Source organism: Berghia stephanieae, chromosome 3 (genome assembly GCF_034508935.2).
Source record: "Berghia stephanieae isolate SIO BIC M18660-M18661 chromosome 3, UCSD_Bste_1.3, whole genome shotgun sequence".
NCBI lineage: Eukaryota > Metazoa > Mollusca > Gastropoda > Nudibranchia > Aeolidiidae > Berghia > Berghia stephanieae.
The window spans coordinates 23811747-23832909 of record NC_088362.1 but is presented as its reverse complement, the minus strand read 5'-3'; the positions used below and the strand labels follow the sequence as shown (position 1 = coordinate 23832909).

At 33.5% G+C, this 21163-nt stretch overlaps 1 protein-coding gene across 1 annotated transcript in view; it reads right to left on the bottom strand.

Moving 5' to 3' along the window:
• Positions 1-21163, bottom strand: part of LOC144969178 (sialin-like) — a 48077-nt gene that overhangs the window by 15376 nt on the left and 11538 nt on the right. Inside the window, exon 7 of the mRNA XM_078908288.1 lies at positions 18957-19089. Coding sequence (XP_078764414.1) covers positions 18957-19089 — 133 coding nt within the window. The remainder of the gene's footprint in view (positions 1-18956; positions 19090-21163) is intronic.

Sequence of the window (21163 nt, the reverse complement as noted above, 5' to 3'; positions counted from 1 at the left end):
TCCTAACAGCTGCTATATTTTTTTAAGATGATAACCCAAATGATCAGTAACACCCAATGTGTAAGACGTAGACGTGCAGTCTTTTAGTCGGTAGTGTAATATCATACAAAAACATCTGTCAAATGCGTAGTAATACCTAATGGCGATTTACAAGACGGTCAAAATTTATTAAATAAAAGTTTTCAGGACAGAATATATCAATTGAACCTAAGAAATTAATTTTTTTCAAAGCCAAAATGTGTGTGATGTAATTGATTTTTTAAGCTAAAATTTATGAAATATAAACTCGATAGCAAAAATTTATCTAACCAAAACATTTGAAGTAAAACATTGTTGGCTAAAAATGTGAAGTTAAAGTTTTCTTACCAACATTTGGGAAGTAATCATTTTCAGGTCAAAGTTTATGAAATACAAACTGTATGACAAAAATGTATGAAACTAAAGTTTTTTTTTATCGAAATAGTGTCTGGTGAAAAAAATAAATAAATAAAAATTAAAAGTTTTGTGGTCAAAATGAGTGAAGTAAAAGATTTTTCGACCAAAATTTATAAAATAAAAGTATGCGTGTAAAAATGTATGAAATGAATACTTTCTATCCAAAATCTATGCAATGAAATGTTTTTAGACCAAAATGTTTGTAGTAGTAGTATCTTGATAAAGTTTATGAATAAAGTATTATTTCTAACAAAAATATGTGAAGCAATAATTTTCCGACCAAATTGTCTGAAATGGACGTTTTCCAATCAAAATGTGAAAAGTAATAATGTTCTGACCCAATTATGAAATGAAAATTTTCGGTCAAAAATTGTATGAAATTAAATTTTTCTGGTCGAAATGTGTAAAGTAAAAGTTTTCTGACCAAAATATAATAATATTATGACCAACGGTTATGAGATCAGAATACATATTCTCTCCAAATTGTCATTCTATCAAAAAATTGTATGAAATTTAATTTTCTAATCAAAATGTGTGAAGTAAAAGTTTTCTGGTTAAAAATTGTATGAACGTTTGCCAGCAAAAATGTATGAATGTTTTCTGGCCAAATATATGAAGTAAACAATTTTTTAGGGGGTCAAAAATTATATATTTAGAATATTCTTTTGACAAAATTGTAGGAACGTCAAAACCACTGAAATAAAAGTTTTCAGGATAAATTGTATTAACGAAATTTTCCAGGCAAAATTTTGCGAAGTAACATTTGTCTGACCAAAAGATGTAAAGTATACTTTTTCTGACCAAAATGTGAGAAAATAAAATGTTTTCTACTAGAACTTCATAAGGTAAATGAAACTTTTTTTTTTTTTGACAAAACGTGTGTAGTAATAGTTTTTCTGTAAATGTATTGTATCATAAATTATTGAAACCGTTACAAAATAAAAGACTTTTCCTGTCTTTCGCTTTTTGAGGCCTTCTCGAGGATTTGACAAAGGCAGAAAGTTTTGAATTTTCAAAGTGCTGACTACTTACCCTGCAGAATTACCATCGACAGAGTAGAGACATAGCAGATATGACTGGTGATCCTATATTATTACAGACAGAAGCAGAGATGTCCTACAATTGTTGTAGAGGTGCGATGTCGGATACGACACCCAAAGTTTTGCCATAATTTTCAATTTTATTTTGTTACCATTAAAGTATAACGTTTTCAGTCGTCCTTCTAAAATTATCAATGACATGATTAATGTCGATCCCACAAAGGTTATGAGTAAACCTTTGTTCTTCTTCCCGGTAGGGGCCAAATAACCTCAACTACAGGCGTGCGGGCTATCCTTGAACACGACAGTTCAAACCCTAGTTCAACCTATTTCAAAAAAAAAAATACTCCTTACAAAACCTAAATGGTTTCGGAAGAGTTTATTCAAAACCTGCAGTTGAAGTTCAATCCTCTCTGTTTCACTCTTTTAGCTCCCAAAGTCGATGGAATCACTTCGTAGTTTAGTAAACCAAAACCAAAATCAAAACCAAAACCAAGGTCAATGTCACCCAAAAGATAAGATAAGGGATATGAAATAGAAATCTCACCAAAACGTGTAAGATTCGAACTATTTCCAATGAAAAATCAGTTTACCAAACCTGCATTTGAATTGCAACCCTCTCTTTTACACTGTTATAGCTCCAAAGGTCGCTTGAATTACTTAGTAGTTCAGTAAACCAAAACCAAAACCAACCCAAAAGATAAAATTAGGGTAATAAAGTGCTAGACGTCGACCCAAAATGAGTGGAGTAAAAATTTTCTCGCAAAATACAGGAAACAAAAGTGATCTGACAAAAACACCAAAATGGAAGTTTTCTAACCAATTACGTGTGAAGTAAAATTTTCGTGACAAGAAAATTGTAAAGTTAGAGTTTAAGTTTTCTGGTCAAAATTTATGAAATAAGACTGTTCTGTTCAAAATCTATGAAATTTAGTTTTATAATGAAAAAGAATTAATGAAATGAAGACTGTACACGCTAAAATGTATAAGAAAAAATATTCTGAACAAAATGTTTGAAATGAAAGTTTTCATGATAAATTTTATTGCGTAATATTTTATATCTGAATAATATATATGTACATAACGTTTATAGCTAAATTTTATGAACTAGCTTTTTGTTGTTGCTTTTTTTTTTATTCTAATGTGTGAAGTAAAAGTTTTGGGCCCCAAAAAAATATTGTAAAGTAAAAGCAAAAGTTTTTCTGGCCAAATTGTGTACGATATAAATTTCCTGGCCAAAATTGATGAAATGAAAATTTTCTGTCCATATAATGTATGAAACGTTATCTTTCGGTCAAAATGTATGAAGTAACGGTTTTCCGGGTAAAACACATGAATTAGAAGTTTGCTTGCAAAAATGTGTACAATAAAAGTTTTCTGGCTAAAGTATATAAAGTAACATTTTTCTGGCTAAAATGTACGATGTAGCGGTTTTCAGGACAAAATGTGTGAAGTTAAAGTTTCATAGCCCGAAATGTGTTATATAAATTATCAGTCAAAAAACCTGTGAAATAAAAATTTTTGGTCAAAATTTAGGAAATTAAATTTTTCTAGCCAAAATGTATGAAATGTAAGGGTTTTTTTTTAACCAAAATGTGTATAGTAGAAATTTGTTGCTATGATAAAATCAATGTTTTGTGTGTGTCTCTCTCTGTGTGTGTGTGTGTGTGTTTCCCCAAAAAAATTATGAAATGCACGTGTTCTCGTCCTCAACGCAAAACAATTTCTTGTCAAAATTATAAAATAACTGTTTTCAAGCCATTTTGACCAGAAAAGTTTATTTCACGTACTTCAATCAGATTTTTTTTGGCGGTTTCAAATGATCTTTAAGAAAATCTCTTGACCTCGTTAACCGACCACCTGCTTTATTAAAGAAACATCAAAAATCGCTAGTAACCTATATTTTGACCAGAAAAGTTTATTTCACGTACTTCAATCAGATTTTTTTAAAATTTCATATATTTTGACCAGCTAACTTTTACTTTATGTATTTTGGGACAAAAGAAAAATCAAAACAAAACAAAAAACAAATGAAAAATAAATATAAAATAGATAAATATTTCGAAAGAAACAGCAAAAAAAAAAAATGATAAACAAATTTAAAAAAAAAAGAAATAAATAAAAAAAACCCAACAAACTTTGACTTGGAATATTTTGACTAGAAAACTTTCATATCAAACATTTTGGTCAGAAAACTGATGTTATACGATTTGACCAGAAAAAGATTTCTCTTCGCCTTTTGGGGTTAGAAAACTTGCTTTTCATAAATTTGGGTTAAAAAAAAACAAACCCCATTAATCTTGTCATCAAAATATTACTAAACACATATTGACAAGAAAACTTTTATCTCAAATATATCGACCGGAAAACTTTCATTTCATATATATTTTGCCAGAAAACTTTTACTTCAATTATTTTGACCAAAAATATATTACTTCAAATATCTACATTGGTCAGAAAACTTTCAATTTATATATTTTGGCTTGAAAACAGTTATTTTATAATTTTGACAAGAAATTGTTTTGCGTTGTGGACGAGAACACGTGCATTTCATAATTTTTGGGGGGAAACACACACACACACACACACACACACACACACACACACACACACAGAGAGAGACACACACAAAACATTGATTTTATCATAGCAACAAATTTCTACTATACACATTTTGGTAAAAAAAAAACCTTACATTTCATACATTTTGGCTAGAAAAATTTAATTTCCTAAATTTTGACCCTAAAATTTTTATTTCACAGGTTTTTTGACTGATAATTTATATAACACATTTTGGGCTATGAAACTTTAACTTCACACATTTTGTCCTGAAAACCGCTACATCGTACATCTTAGCTAGAAAAATGTTACTTTATATACTTTAGCCAGAAAACTTTTATTGTACACATTTTGCAAGCAAACTTTTAATTCATGTGTTTTACCCGGAAAACCGTTACTTCATACATTTTGACCAGAAAGATAACGTTTCATACATTATAAGGACAGAAAATTTTCATTTCATCAATTTTGGCCAGGAAATTTATATTGTACACAATTTGGCCAGAAAAACTTTTGCTTTTACTTTACAATATTTTTTTTGGGGCCCAAAACTTTTACTTCACACATTAGAATAAAAAAAAAAAGCAACAACAAAAAGCTAGTTCATAAAATTTAGCTATAAACGTTATGTACATATATATTATTCAGATATAAAATATTACGCAATAAAATTTATCATGAAAACTTTCATTTCAAACATTTTGTTCAGAATATTTTTTCTCATACATTTTAGCGTGTACAGTCTTCATTTCATTAATTCTTTTTCATTATAAAACTAAATTTTATAGATTTTGAACAGAACAGTCTTATTTCATAAATTTTGACCAGAAAACTTAAACTCTAACTTTACAATTTTCTTGTCACGAAATTTTACTTCACACGTAATTGGTTAGAAAACTTCCATTTTGGTGTTTTTGTCAGATCACTTTTGTTTCCTGTATTTTGCGAGAAAATTTTTACTCCACTCATTTTGGGTCGACGTCTAGCACTTTATTACCCTAATTTTATCTTTTGGGTTGGTTTTGGTTTTGGTTTACTAAACTACTAAGTAATTCAAGCGACCTTTGGAGCTATAACAGTGTAAAAGAGAGGGTTGCAATTCAAATGCAGGTTTGGTAAACTGATTTTTCATTGGAAATAGTTCGAATCTTACACGTTTTGGTGAGATTTCTATTTCATATCCCTTATCTTATCTTTTGGGTGACATTGACCTTGGTTTTGGTTTTGATTTTGGTTTTGGTTTACTAAACTACGAAGTGATTCCATCGACTTTCGGAGCTAAAAGAGTGAAACAGAGAGGATTGAACTTCAACTGCAGGTTTTGAATGAACTCTTCCGAAACCATTTAGGTTTTGTAAGGAGTATTTTTTTTTTTGAAATAGGTTGAACTAGGGTTTGAACTGTGTGTTCAAGGATAGCCCGCACGCCTGTAGTTGAGGTTATTTGGCCCCTACCGGGGAGAAGAACAAAGGTTTACTCATAACCTTTGTGGGATCGACATTAATCATGTCATTGATAATTTTAGAAGGACGACTGAAAACGTTATACTTTAATGGTAACAAAATAAAATTGAAAATTATGGCAAAACTTTGGGTGTCGTATCCGACATCGCACCTCTACAACAATTGTAGGACATCTCTGCTTCTGTCTGTAATAATATAGGATCACCAGTCATATCTGCTATGTCTCTACTCTGTCGATGGTAATTCTGCAGGGTAAGTAGTCAGCACTTTGAAAATTCAAAACTTTCTGCCTTTGTCAAATCCTCGAGAAGGCCTCAAAAAGCGAAAGACATGGAAAAGTCTTTTATTTTGTAACGGTTTCAATAATTTATGATACAATACATTTACAGAAAAACTATTACTACACACGTTTTGTCAAAAAAAAAAAAAAGTTTCATTTACCTTATGAAGTTCTAGTAGAAAACATTTTATTTTCTCACATTTTGGTCAGAAAAAGTATACTTTACATCTTTTGGTCAGACAAATGTTACTTCGCAAAATTTTGCCTGGAAAATTTCGTTAATACAATTTATCCTGAAAACTTTTATTTCAGTGGTTTTGACGTTCCTACAATTTTGTCAAAAGAATATTCTAAATATATAATTTTTGACCCCCTAAAAAATTGTTTACTTCATATATTTGGCCAGAAAACATTCATACATTTTTGCTGGCAAACGTTCATACAATTTTTAACCAGAAAACTTTTACTTCACACATTTTGATTAGAAAATTAAATTTCATACAATTTTTTGATAGAATGACAATTTGGAGAGAATATGTATTCTGATCTCATAACCGTTGGTCATAATATTATTATATTTTGGTCAGAAAACTTTTACTTTACACATTTCGACCAGAAAAATTTAATTTCATACAATTTTTGACCGAAAATTTTCATTTCATAATTGGGTCAGAACATTATTACTTTTCACATTTTGATTGGAAAACGTCCATTTCAGACAATTTGGTCGGAAAATTATTGCTTCACATATTTTTGTTAGAAATAATACTTTATTCATAAACTTTATCAAGATACTACTACTACAAACATTTTGGTCTAAAAACATTTCATTGCATAGATTTTGGATAGAAAGTATTCATTTCATACATTTTTACACGCATACTTTTATTTTATAAATTTTGGTCGAAAAATCTTTTACTTCACTCATTTTGACCACAAAACTTTTAATTTTTATTATTTATTTTTTTCACCAGACACTATTTCGATAAAAAAAAACTTTAGTTTCATACATTTTTGTCATACAGTTTGTATTTCATAAACTTTGACCTGAAAATGATTACTTCCCAAATGTTGGTAAGAAAACTTTAACTTCACATTTTTAGCCAACAATGTTTTACTTCAAATGTTTTGTTAGATAAATATTTGCTATCGAGTTTATATTTCATAAATTTTAGCTTAAAAAATCAATTACATCACACACATTTTGGCTTTGAAAAAAATTAATTTCTTAGGTTCAATTGATATATTCTGTCCTGAAAACTTTTATTTAATAAATTTTGACCGTCTTGTAAATCGCCATTAGGTATTACTACGCATTTGACAGATGTTTTTGTATGATATTACACTACCGACTAAAAGACTGCACGTCTACGTCTTACACATTGGGTGTTACTGATCATTTGGGTTATCATCTTAAAAAAATATAGCAGCTGTTAGGACAGCGTTTCACTGGGATAAAATATATTATCTGCTCAGATCGATAAAATTTGAGGAAAAAACACCAGCTGTTATCTAAAAGTGTTGTGGTATCAAATATCTAAAAACTTCGACAATGTTACTGGAGAAGTACAGTAAATATAGTGTCAAACCCTGAAAATGTGCGTTAAAAACATTCATGGTTTAATGTCATAAATAGAGATAATGTATACCTGGTTTATAAAATTTACTATTCCTACACAAAATTTTGTTACATTTTCAATTAGGTTATGTCTTGGTATGATAACCATAATATAGGACATGAAGTGATGGAATTGTCTTTTCATTTTTTTTCATCAAAATCTATTGCACGAAGTGAGTAACTTGGCAAGGACATGTAATTGTATTAAGTAATTGATCAATCAATATTGTGTATTGTAATGATTGTTGTGTTTCATTTATTTATTTCTTGCTGCGAAAAAAAATTCAAGTCCATGATACAAAACACGAAACCCGCCGCATGTGGGAAAATGACGGGTACAAGTATTATATCAGACAAGAATATTTTTTATTAAAAAGCAGCCAAGTTAAATAAGTCCGTGTGTTAAAAGTTGTTGGAGTTTTACAAAAGCTTTTGTCACCAATTCTTTCTAGTTTTGATTCAGATGTAAATTTTACATTAACCCAATCAAAATGTTTCCAAAAATGATATTGGGTAAAGAGAATATGACTGTAAAACATGATATTGGGTTTAACTCGTGTGGACACATGGACATTGCTTATCGGTCGTATTTCTGTTTAATTGATCTACGTGAAATTTCAATGAAAACATTCACCTCCTATTGCACCCATCTACAAGTCGTATTCACATAGTGAAGAGGCTTTAATTGGTCGATGGATAGATTGTTTAACTACCATACCAAAACGTCTTGATTTCGAATTCATGTTCTAATCTCTATACCGGAGGTTTCTACAATATCAACATTGTCTACGGGGATTTATTAAGTGTATGACGTCATCTCATTTATTTTACCAGACCTAGACAAGAACGAGACCTACTTTAATTGCATTAAATAAAATTCTCCGTCGTCTTATTTTAAAAAATAAAGCAAATGGCATTTAAGACGGAAATTACAAACTACAAGACCCGCTTTAGAAAAATGACCCAAGAAAAAATAAAAACCCACAACCATACATGATAATTCCTCCATCCCAGTACAGTAAATCACTGGAAAAACTACATAATTCTTTAAAATTGATTGTTTGAGACGACAAGGGTGACAGCAAAGAGACACTTTGTTTCTAAATTCACCAATTAACCATGTGTCGATTTCATATGGTGATCCCTTTCGTTGATAAGTGGTAAGGCGTTTAACTATTAAACAAAACTTCTCATGATTAAATCTGTATAGAGATATTACACCTATTTTAAGTCAGTTTGAACCTATGATTATTAAAAAAATATATCAACATTGATTACCGCGAGTAAAATTGTGCGTGACATCGTGTTATTTCGGACATTTTCGTATTTAAGATTCACAGACATCACCAAATCAGGACAATGCAACTACTAACGTGTCTGTGATTACGGTTTATTAAGTCCAGATCATAATTTGTTAATTCGAAAAATAGTCGTTTGGTATCATCGATTCTAAAATCCGTTTTCAAAGAGAGGAGGGGAATACGAAGAAAGGGGATTTGACTGACATGGTATCTACTTTAATCTGTTTTTCTATTAACAATAATCTGAATCGAATAAAAGTGTTCATCATAATTTCAGTGTTGAGTTCACTTCTTGAAACGAAACGAATGTACTCGTATTTGTTACACCCTGCACTATCTTTGATTTATCTCTTCTTCGTTTGGTGGGTAAATTATCTTTACGGTCGCATCATTGGACACGCGTGATAATTATTTTTTAATGAAGATGTGTATATATCAAGATCTTTTTTAGTTAAATAATGGAATTTTTTTTTTTTGATGCTAGAAATTTTAAATTCATGATGCAATGGTAATGGCGAGGTGACACAAAATAAAATGAGATATTTAGAATGTAGTGTCCAATGAGGCGAGATAATCAAAATTACAGTCACAGTTACTTAAGTTGATAGTATAGTATTTTTTTTTTCTATAACGTTTTCGCGAAGTCTTGTGATGAATGACTAAATAACTCGAACTAATTATTTAGAGCAGCTGTATTCCATTTATTGAATTAGACTGTAAAATATGAAGAAGGAGGGGGGTTACACTTGGAGATGATCGCTGTTAACTAATCATCGTTGTCAATTGGGTGATAACACGAACGGAATAAAGATGTACTATCGAAAAGTACTTTCAGCTTGATCCAACAGACCTAGCTACCTTATCATTGTTTTGTATGGATAGGGGAATAAAAACAACAAACAAAACAAACAAACTCGAACCCACTCCTTTTGAGTGTAAAGCGAGAGCTCTACCAATTGATGTTCCCTTCTAGAGGTTAGGTAGCGCACTTTTATCCTATCGATCAGAAGACTGGTGATAATAATGTAACTGTATTACAAACCAGTATTTAAACGAGAGAACATCTAAAAAAAAAAAATAACAATAATAATTTTAAAATGCAGTCAGAACCTAGGGTTTTGACTTTTAACGTAAAATAAACCACCAGGTGCAGTTGTAAGAAAGAAAACGAATACCAAGACTGTTTTTCACGATATTTAATCTTCGAGGTTGTTTGAAGACGGGTTAATCTAAATATAAACACGAGAGGGCGATAAAGCCTGTGAACTCTCAAGCAGGGAGGGTAAATGTGTTCCAGATGTGGGTGTGGAAACACGCTCAAAAGCTAATGAGATTTGTAGATATTTGTCATGGGAAAGTTTATAATAATTCTCTTTAAAAAAAAATAGTTCTAAGTCCAGGAGTCAGACCTGGGAATTGAATAAACACTCCTTATACGATAGCGTGGTCCAGCGGCGTGGTCTTTGCTTCGTATCTTAAAAGGTTTCAAGTTCGACTACCCGTTACGCTGCGTGGTATTTAACAAGTTACCTTGTTTTACCTCATTTTTACGGCGCTGAGCTGCGGCTGATGCCTTGGTTATGTCAGTCTTCATTTGGACTAGACACTAAAGACACATTTCCCATTGGGAATTAAGAAAGGGATATTCTATATTTAATCAATAACTATAAGTCATTAGACTCAGCTGCTCTGAATGACCTTGACCTATTTTTTGCCGCGCTGCTGTGCGGCTGACGCCTGAGCTATTTGCCCTTTGACCTTTGAGGGAATCAATGGACTTTTAATTGATTAAATTAATAAGTCATTAGACTCAGGAGCAAGAAACCAATTTAAAAGAACAACGCTACAATACTACTACAATTGCGATGAATGCGTCAAACACGAAGGTGCAAATGTCGATGAAATGGCATGGAATTCTTATCGTGAATAATGGACGACAGCAGCTTCTAATGGTTGTGGCAAAAATAAAAGGATAAAGCTGAAAGAGGACAGTTTATTAATCTTACATTGATCTACAGGCTGTTTTATTATCTCCATCGATCCAAGCCTCAGCTGTTTACTACATGACCAAATTGATGAGGCAGGTCTGACCGCCAACACCCAAGAAGAACCTGGACATGGCAATCACCAGGGGACAGAGCAAGGAACCAGATAGACTTTATAGCAGTATCATCAAGATTCAGAAATGGCATATTAAATTGCAAAACCTATCCAGGCGCCGATGTAGACAGTGACCATGTCCCAGTTGTTTGTACAGTAAGGATAAAGTTTAAAGCTATTCAGAGAACAGCTGGTAGAATAAAGAGGGATTACAGGTTATGCAAAGACAATGGCATACAAACAAAAATGAGAGAAGAATTTGAAAATGCACTCATGATACAAAGCCAAAGTGAACCTGATAACGAAAAATGTGAAAAACAATTTGATATATTCCAAAAGTGTGTCAAAGCAACTGCAGAAAAGCATTTACCAATAGCTCAAATAAACAGCAAAAAGGAATGGATGACAAATGAAATTCTAAACCTATTTGAAGAAAGACGAAAATGCAACAGAGGGTCTGCAGAATACCAAACATTGAACAACCACATTAAATCCAAATGCATCGAGGCACACGAGAACTATCTAGACTGGAAATGCTGCGAAATCGAAAGAGAATACAAACCCAACCCCCAACAAGCTCACCAAAGAATAAAAGAACTATCAGGGAAAAGGAAAAGCAAAGCAGCAGGAAGTTGTATCCAAAACAAACAAGGGGAACTGCTATTTGAAGAACAACATATAGAAAGCCGATGGGTAGAATACATAGGCGAACTGTACAATGATCCAAATAGAAATGAACCACCACTGAAATTCAAAGAACCATTAAGCGGACCAAACATCACCAAAAGTGAAATTGAACATGCCATGGAACGAATGAGGGATGGTAAAGCAACAGGCCCTGATGAAATATCTGTAGAGGTATTAAAAAGCCTAGGAGATCTAGCAATTGATGAACTTCACATATTATTCAACAATATATACAATACTGGGAAAATTCCAGAAGATCTCTGTAACTCTATTTTCATAGCAATACCAAAGAAAGCAGGTGCAGTCAGATGCGAAAATTTTAGAACTATAAGTTTAATAAGCCACATCAACAAAATACTGTTGCGTATAATTATCAACAGGCTAAGGAATAAGATTAACCCCGAAATCGCAGAAGAACAATATGGATTCCAACCTGACAGAGGGACAAGGAACGCAATATACCTCCTCCGTGTTTTAAGTGAAAGAGCTATACAGGTTCAGACCCCACTATACCTCTGTTTTGTCGACTACAAAAAAGCTTTTGATAGAGTACGCCACGAAGAAATACTAAAACAACTGCACTCCATTGGCGCTGATGAGAAAGACCTCAGACTCATGCAAACATTATACTACACCCAGCAGGCATCTATCAAAATCGGAAACTCTACAGGAAATTCCATTCCTATTAAGAAAGAAGTCCGTCAAGGGTGTGTTGCCTCACCAGATCTGTTTAATCTATACCAAGAAACAATCATGAGGGGCATAAATAATATGGAGGGAATAAAAGTAGGAGGTCACAACATAAATAATATAAGATACGCAGACGATACGGTACTCATTGCAACATCAGAAATCCAACTTCAAAAGATTGTTGACAAAGTGGTAGTAGATAGTGAAGCCAAGGGAATGGAAGTGAATATCACCAAAACGGAATGCATGGTAATACAGAAAAACCCCGAAAACAACAACACCTGCAATATAACGATTCACGGCGAGCAACTTACCAACGTAGAAAGTTTTAAATACCTAGGTTCAATAGTGACAACAGATGGAAGATGTAACCGAGACATACGAGCAAGAATAACTCAAGCCAAACAGGCCTTCATGGACCTGGGAAACATTTTGAAAAACAAACAGATGTCGTTCGGGATTAGATTCCGAGTCTTGAAGTGCTACGTGTGGCCAATCTTGTTATACGGATGCGAAAGCTGGACTACAAATGCAGAAACACAAAAGAACATTGAAGCTTTTGAAATGTGGTGCTTGAGAAGGATGCAGAGAATATCGTATACTGCACACAAAACGAACGAAGAAGTGCTAAAACAAACATACCAACAAAGGAAACTAATGCCCTTAATAGTGGATCGACAAGTATCCTTTTTCGGACACATAGTAAGGAAAGATAAGAATGAATACCTGGCAAGTTGTGGAAAAATACCTGGTAAACGCGCCCGGGGGAGACAAAGAAAAACACTCATAGACCAACTGAAGGGCTTCACCAACCTAACAATCCAAGAGCTGTTTGAAAAAGCAAGAGACAGGGAGGAATGGAGAGAGATAATTCATGCAGTATCCGAAGCCTGGACCAGGCATGGAACCTAGAAGAAGAAGAAGATATTTAATCAATAACTATGAGTCATTAGACTCAGGTGTACGAAACGGACGTATTATAAAGCATTTGACCATTCGATATATAATCGAACTCAAAATGGGAATTGAATAAACATTCAATAACAAATAATAACAATGAGTCCTTATAAATACATAATCAAACTAAAATCAATACATAATAGATCTAAAAATATCGATTAGCAGGTAAAAAAACGATCACACCAATCATTCACATCCATCTTTTTAATCTGGTTCTAGTCATTCAGCTCACTATATACTACTACAATTGCGATGAATGCGTCAAACACGAAGGTGCAAATGTCGATGAAATGGCATGGAATTCTTATCGTGAATAATGGACGACAGCAGCTTCTAATGGTTGTGGCAAAAATAAAAGGATAAAGCTGAAAGAGGACAGTTTATTAATCTTACATTGATCTACAGGCTGTTTTATTATCTCCATCGATCCAAGCCTCAGCTGTTTACTACATGACCAAATTGATGAGGCAGGTCTGACCGCCAACGAGTTGTCTCTACAACTACTTATGCGCAAAATTCACAGCTGGTACTTACACCAAAATAATAATCTCCAACGATGGTATAGGAACGTGATGTCAAGAATGTTGAGTTTATTTATATGGAAGCAAGGCGCCACAGTTGCACAAAAGTATTTATTTAGAGAAAGGTCATATTCAGATGGTATGCGACTCAATAAATGCAGCAATTGAACGAAAGTTGACATTTAAATTTTCACTCCATCTAACTACTTGTACAATACAATTATTTTTTAAACCTCTCACATGAAAGAACACAGCACTCCATACACGCTACAGTACATTACTTGACATACAAATGCTTCCTGTCATTTGATGAAGTAACACCTTAACCACAAACAGGCCAGGAATGATGGTAGCATTCCCAACTTTTACTGACATAAGAGTAGTTAGTTGTGAACCATATGGAACCATTCTGTTTGAACCGAACCATCAGGACAACTGGAATCTGCTTCCCCGATCAATGAGTGATGGAAGAGCAACTTCTAATGATCACCGATGCAGGTTTACACCAGTCAGAGGAAGATCTCCTCAGAGAAATACAACCATCTCCAGCAGATAAAACCAACTTTGCCAAAAGATGCCCATGAATTTTACAATTTGAAACACTGATTGGCACCCCATTAAGATCATTGAACTTGAGTTGTAACTTACTTAGTCTCCATTAGAAATTGATTCGTGTTAAATACAATGAAATATGGATTGTGTCCTTTGTTCATGTTGAATATCTGAAAACAAAGATTGAAATTTTTACCAAACAAAAAATACCCCCCCCCCCCGCCCACAAATACACACACACACACATACACACACGCACACACACACACACACATATATATATATATATGTGTGTGTGTGTGTGTGTGTGTGTGTGTGTGTGTGTATACATCATCATCCATCGTGGCTTGTGCTCTTGAGCACGTTGCCGGTCAGTGTTGCTTTTTAAGTCACATTTGGCCATTCTTAGATTATTTAGACAAGTCATTCTTTGTCTTCCTCTAGCTCTCTTTCCTTCGATCATCCCAGATGCTACCAACGTTTCTATGCCGTCTCTTCTCCACCATGTCCCAGAAAGCGTAACTGCCTCTTTCTGATGTTATCGATCAGTATTCTTCCCTCTCTCATCTTCTCCAACACTTCCTCGTTCGTACACCTGTCTGTCCATGATACCCTCAACATTCTTCTATACACCCACATCTCAAATGCCTCTAACCTCCTCGTACATTCTTTGTCAAGCGTCCACGTTTCATAACCGTATAAAAGGGTACTTATAACATATTTTTCTACTACTTTCATTCTGGTCTTCAAGTTTAGGTTGTTGTTTGACACAACTGGTCGCATTTTATGGTACACGTTTTTTGCTAATGCTATTCTTTGTTTTATATCCTCTAAGTCACGTGCGTCATGGGTGATGATAGTGCCTAAATATTTAAATTTCTTTACTTGTTTGATGGTCTCTCCTTTGCTTGACAAGTGGAAGGTAGCGTTGTTGTCATTCTTTGAGACCATCATGCATTCGGTTTTCTTAATATTTACTTACTTTCAGGCCCATCTCCTCACTTTAGCACACCACTATATCTAAAATTTTCTGCACGTGTTCTGGAGAGCAGGCCATCAGAGTACCATCGTCTGCGTATCTTATGCTATTCATATTTTGACCTCCAACGACGACGCCTTTCATATCTTAAATTTCTTTGAATATTATTTCACTATATATGTTAACAAGGTCCGGTGATAAGACGCAACCTTGTCTTACTCCCTTCTCGGTGTTAAAGAAGTCCGATGTTTCATTATCCAGTTTGACACAGGCTGTTTGATTCCAATATAAGTTTTTCACAAGTCGAAGGTCTTTACTGTCTATACCGATCTTTTCTAAGATTTTGAATAGCGTATCGTGCTGTACTGAATCAAAAACTTTGGAATAATCAATGAAGCATAGATAAAGTGATTTTTGTTTTTCGATTGACCGTTGCATTAATGTTTTCAATGTAAAGATTGCATTTACCGTACCCTTTTCTTTAACAAAACCAAACTGCTCGTCACTTATCTCTGGAGAGATCTTGCTCCTCATTCTTTTCATAAGTAGTCTTAACATAATTTGTGTGGCCTGGCTCATTATGCTGATTGATCTGTGTTGGTCACAGTCATTAGTACCTTGTTTTTTTTTTGGGTATCGTAATGAATACCGATTGTCTTGAGACATTAGGCAACTCACCCTTTTCATATAAGACATTAAAGGCTTTTGTCAGAATGTCTATTCCCAGATCGTCGAGTGCGTCAATCAATTCTATTGAGAAGCTATCTTGGCCTACCGCTTTCCCCCTTTTCATCTCTTTACAAGCAGCTTCTTCTTCTTCTCGCATAATTTGGGGACCCATGTTCACAGTAGAGATTTCTTTATCCAAGCTCGTCCCTCTTTTGTCATCCGCGTATAGATTTTTTATGTATACTGCCCAACGTTCCAAAAATTCGTTGTTGTCGATAAGTATATTACCGTTTGCGTCTTTAACGCATTTTCTTGCCACGGCTGGGCGTTTTCCACTCAGATCTTGTATTGACTGGTAGAATTGTTTGGTGTTAGATTGTTTTAGTCTTTCAATTCTATGACATTCATGTTCAATATAATCTTCCTTTGCTCTCTTACACTCGCGTTTTATAATCTTTTTAGCTTCTTTATATTCATTGCTGTTGCGTTCTAGTTTTCGTCTTTCATTCATCAGTTTCAAGATCTTGTCATCCATCCACTTTATGTTTTGGTTCGTGTTTTTTCACAGATGGAATAGTTTCTCTTGCAGATTCTGTGATGCAGTTCGATACTTGCTTCCAGTACTCATCTATGTTTATATCTGAGGTCAAGTTTTCATTTTTTTTCTTTCACGCATTCTTTGTAATAATTTTTTATTTGATGGATAATTCTCAATAGATCTAATTGCAGTTTTGGTTCCACTTTCTTTTTCTTTATTTGTTTAAGTTTTATTTTTATCGTGGCCTTGACAGGTCTGTGGTCACTATTACAATCTGCGCTTGGAATAGTTGTTGCGTTGCGTACGATATTTCTGAATCGATGTTCGACAAGAATAAAGTCTATCAGATTTCTATAAAGGCCACATGGGCTTATCCATGCCCACGTCTTTCTATCGTGGTTTTTAAACCATGTATTGACAATAGTAAGGTTTTCCAATCTGCACCAGTCGACAAGTCTTTCCCCTCTATCATTTTGGTACCTAGTCCGTGGGGGCCAACGATATTTTCAACTCTCTCGTTACCAACCTTTGCATTGAAATCACCAATTATTAAACGAATTTCTTCAGATTTTCATTGTGTTAATGCTTGTTCCATATCTTGATAGAATGTCTCAATTGTGTTTGCGTCACTGTCTGATGTCGGGGCGTATATTTGAATAATATTAAACACTATTAAACAGGTTTCCTTCCAGCTTTACTAAAATAACTCTTTCTGAGATTGCAACATGATGTTGATTTGTCTAAAAGAATTCCAACTCCTTTTTCATTATATATATATATATATATATATATATATATATATATATATATATATATATATATATATATATATATATATATATAGGGGTATATATATATATGTGTATTGTATATATATTGAAAAACATGAACAAACTAAAAGGAAATAACAATTTTATCTTAATCTTTAAAGTTTATTTAAATTTTTTTTAAATATTAATTTTCATCTCCTACATCCGTATGATGATGATGATGATGTTGATGATGATTGCCATGCAATACAAAGTATTAAGAAACGTGTTGCAGCTCTCCTCTATCTCAAAACCCGTTGTTCAAACCTCGGAAGTGACATCGGAGGATTGATCGCCGTGAAAACGCCGGGCGCGAAACTCTGATGTCGGCATCAGAGCTTTGATCAACGGATTCACGAAAACGCTACTTCAGAGGTTTAATCATCGGACCGTCGATATGCTTTGGTCACATTATTTCCCAACATTTTATTCCAAACGTTTCTGAACATTGCTGGTAATAAGCATATGCAATATTGTTGTTGTTGTTAATGTACAATCATTTTTATGAAATAATATATTTGCATTCTATGTTGCTTGTGACCGATGACACCAAAAAGCAACCTTTTCTCCAATAGTTGGTAACACTATTGTACTATGATTGTTGTTGATTGTGTCTTTTTGTTTATAACTTACTAAATAAAGTTTGATACTTAACAAAAATCATTTTGGTGTCACCGGTCACAGGCGACACCAGCAACCTATAGGCATTGTTGACGTTATTATGCTGCGTTTGACCGTAATGTTATCTAAAGGGCCTTTGATTCATGAAGTACAGGGTTTTTGATACATATATAGAAACATAAATGGACTATTATGTCACTTTTATTTTGAGAAAAAAAATTGGCACCTTTTGACCTTGGCATATATATATATATATATATATATATATATATATATATATATATATATATATATATATATATATATATATATATATATATATATAAATTTATTAAACTCTCCATATCAATCTACCAGCTATCTCAGCATCTTGCCATCGCCGTCGTTATCATCTTATTACTATAACAATAATTATAATAATATCTATTATTACTATGCTTGCTATCAACGTCACATTATCATCTCCATTATCATCATCATCATCATCATCATCATTATCATCATCATCATCATCATCCTCATCATTATCGTCGTCAACATCATCATCATCATCATCATCATCATAATCATCATCATCATCATCATCATCATCATCATCATCATCATCATCATCATCATCACCATCATCATCATCATCATCATCATCATCATCATCATCATCATTATCGCTCTCCTCCACCCTCTCTCTCTCCCTCTCTCTCCCTCTCTCTCTCTCTCTCTCTCTCTCTCTCTCTCTGTTTGTGTGTATGTGTGTGTGTGTGTGTGTGTGTTTGCACATTGATTCAATAGGACTCAGTAGTCTGAAGTCACGTCCGCCCAGCAACCAGCAGCTTGATTCTAAACAAAGAAAATCGGTATTTTTTATTCGTCTTGCTGGCAAGAACTTTTTCACATGCCATGTGATCAGAATGTATAAAAGTCAAAACATGATCAGATCTATAGTGTTTTTCTCCTCTGGATACACTTTTATGCTCGTCGGAGAAGTATTTCATAGGGCGGTGATGGAGATAATGGTGCCCGCCATTGTTGCGATAGTTTAGAACGAGTTACTATGCGACAATGCGTCATTACGAGGGAAGTGACGTCAGGACTGTTGAATCCTATTACTAACGATACATAACAGTAGTTACTTACGACTTGGGTTTCTCACCATGCACTCTATACGTCGCGATGTAATTTGCCTCCCTGTGACTGATGAAGCGATTGCTCGTGGGGAAATCTGTCACTCCAACCAACATGACCACGCCCACCAGTATGTGGAGAATGCCTGGAAATGGAACGTTGAACAATAAATTGAGCTTTTATATAGCTCAATATCCACTAAACGGGCTCAAAGCGCTTAACAAGGGCTCCCTGGCCAACAGCAACACTTAACATGTAGGACGGGACATGACGCCTGTTAGGCGATATTAATTTTTTTCGAACAGAGACAACGCTGTTAACGGCCAGGTACTCATTTTACACCTGAGTACGGTGAGAGAATGTGAGTAAAGAGCCTTTTCCTATGACCCAACTATCCGTCGAGCGAGGCTCGAACCCAGGACCTTCCGATCCGAAATCTTGGATCGATATCAGGACAATTTGTGACGCACCATGTCAAACTGGTTTCAATTTGGAGTGACACCAAGTGACGCCAAACGGAACGGTGAATAAAAAAAATAGTTGAGCTTTTATATAGCGCAATATCCATTAAAAGAGCTCAAAGCGCTTTACAAAGGGTCCCTGGCCAACAGCAACACGTAGCATGTAGAACGAGACGATATTACAATATTTCCGACAGAGACAACGCTGTTAACGGACAGATAGTCATTTCACACTTGAGTATGGGGAGAGAATGTGAATAAATAGCCTTTTCCAAGGATTCAACTATGCGCCTAACGAGGCTCGAACCCTGAACCTTCCGATCCGAAAGCAAGTGTTATACCACAATACCACATAGCCGCACAGTTAAAGGTTAAAATAAGCTGAAATATGGTTTTTGTATTTTATCAAATGATTTTCATCCTTATTAAAAGATTGTTCGAAAACAATGTTGCTTAAAACAGTGGTAAACGCTATGTAGCACTAGGAGACAGAAAACAATAAGGATGAGATTGAGTGTAGTGAAGAAATGAACAATGATTTGGAACAATTAATATACGGTAACTGGCAAGGATCTTTTCGGTACAAGAAAAAGAAAAGTAAACCATGGATAAACCAAGCTGACGGGGGAAGTCATAGACCAGAGGAGAGATAAACACCAAAATCAATGGTACAAGATCAGAAAGGTTAGAGAATGTGATGAAAGAAAAATATGGGGGATGGGGAGAAATAGACAGATAGATAGATAGATCAACAGAAAGATAGATACGCATATAGATAGGTTGATATATATATATATATATATATATATATATATATATATATATATAGATAGATAGATAGATAGATAGATAGATAGATAGATTGATATATAGGTAGATAGATAGATTGATAGATCGATTGATAAATATAGATGCATTGATAAAATGTTAAATAGATAGATAGTTGGGCCGATATATAGATAGGTGTGTAGATAGATAGATAAAAGGTTTTATATATATATATATATATATATATATATATATATATATATATATATATATATATATATATATATATGTATATATATATGTATATATATATATATATATATATATATATTATATATAATATATATAATATTATTATATATATATATATATATATATATATATATATATAGATTGATAGATCGATTGATAAATATAGATGCATAGAGAAATCGATCGATCGATAGATCGATAGACAGATACATAGATAAATAGATAGATAGGTCGATAGGCATATAAATAAAGGTGGATAGATATATGGATAGGTGGTTATTATATATATATATATATATATATATATATATATATATATATATATATATATATGTGTGTGTGTGTGTGTGTGTGTGTATCCTTTCTTTAAAAAATATAGCATTGTGGAGAACAGTGTGCTTATTTGAGTCAATAATAAAATGATACCGCGCACAACTCTACTGAAAGATTTGAAAATTAGAAATGTAGTTTTTACAGATAGATAAACAGATAACTTGATTTCCTTTTATAATTTAAAGTCGGTTTGAAAGTTCGTTGAGTCACACAGATATCATAAAATACGTACCGACGACACTACCGCTCTCAAAATCAACCAATTTCGTCACTTTAAAAAGTTGTCCGTTTGCGTCATCAATTTATGACATCAAGTATTATTATTACTTCCGTTGTGTTGTTGATTTAGCGGTGATCAGTGTTGTTATGTAGTAGTATGTTCTAATTGCGTGTATGTTTGTGTGT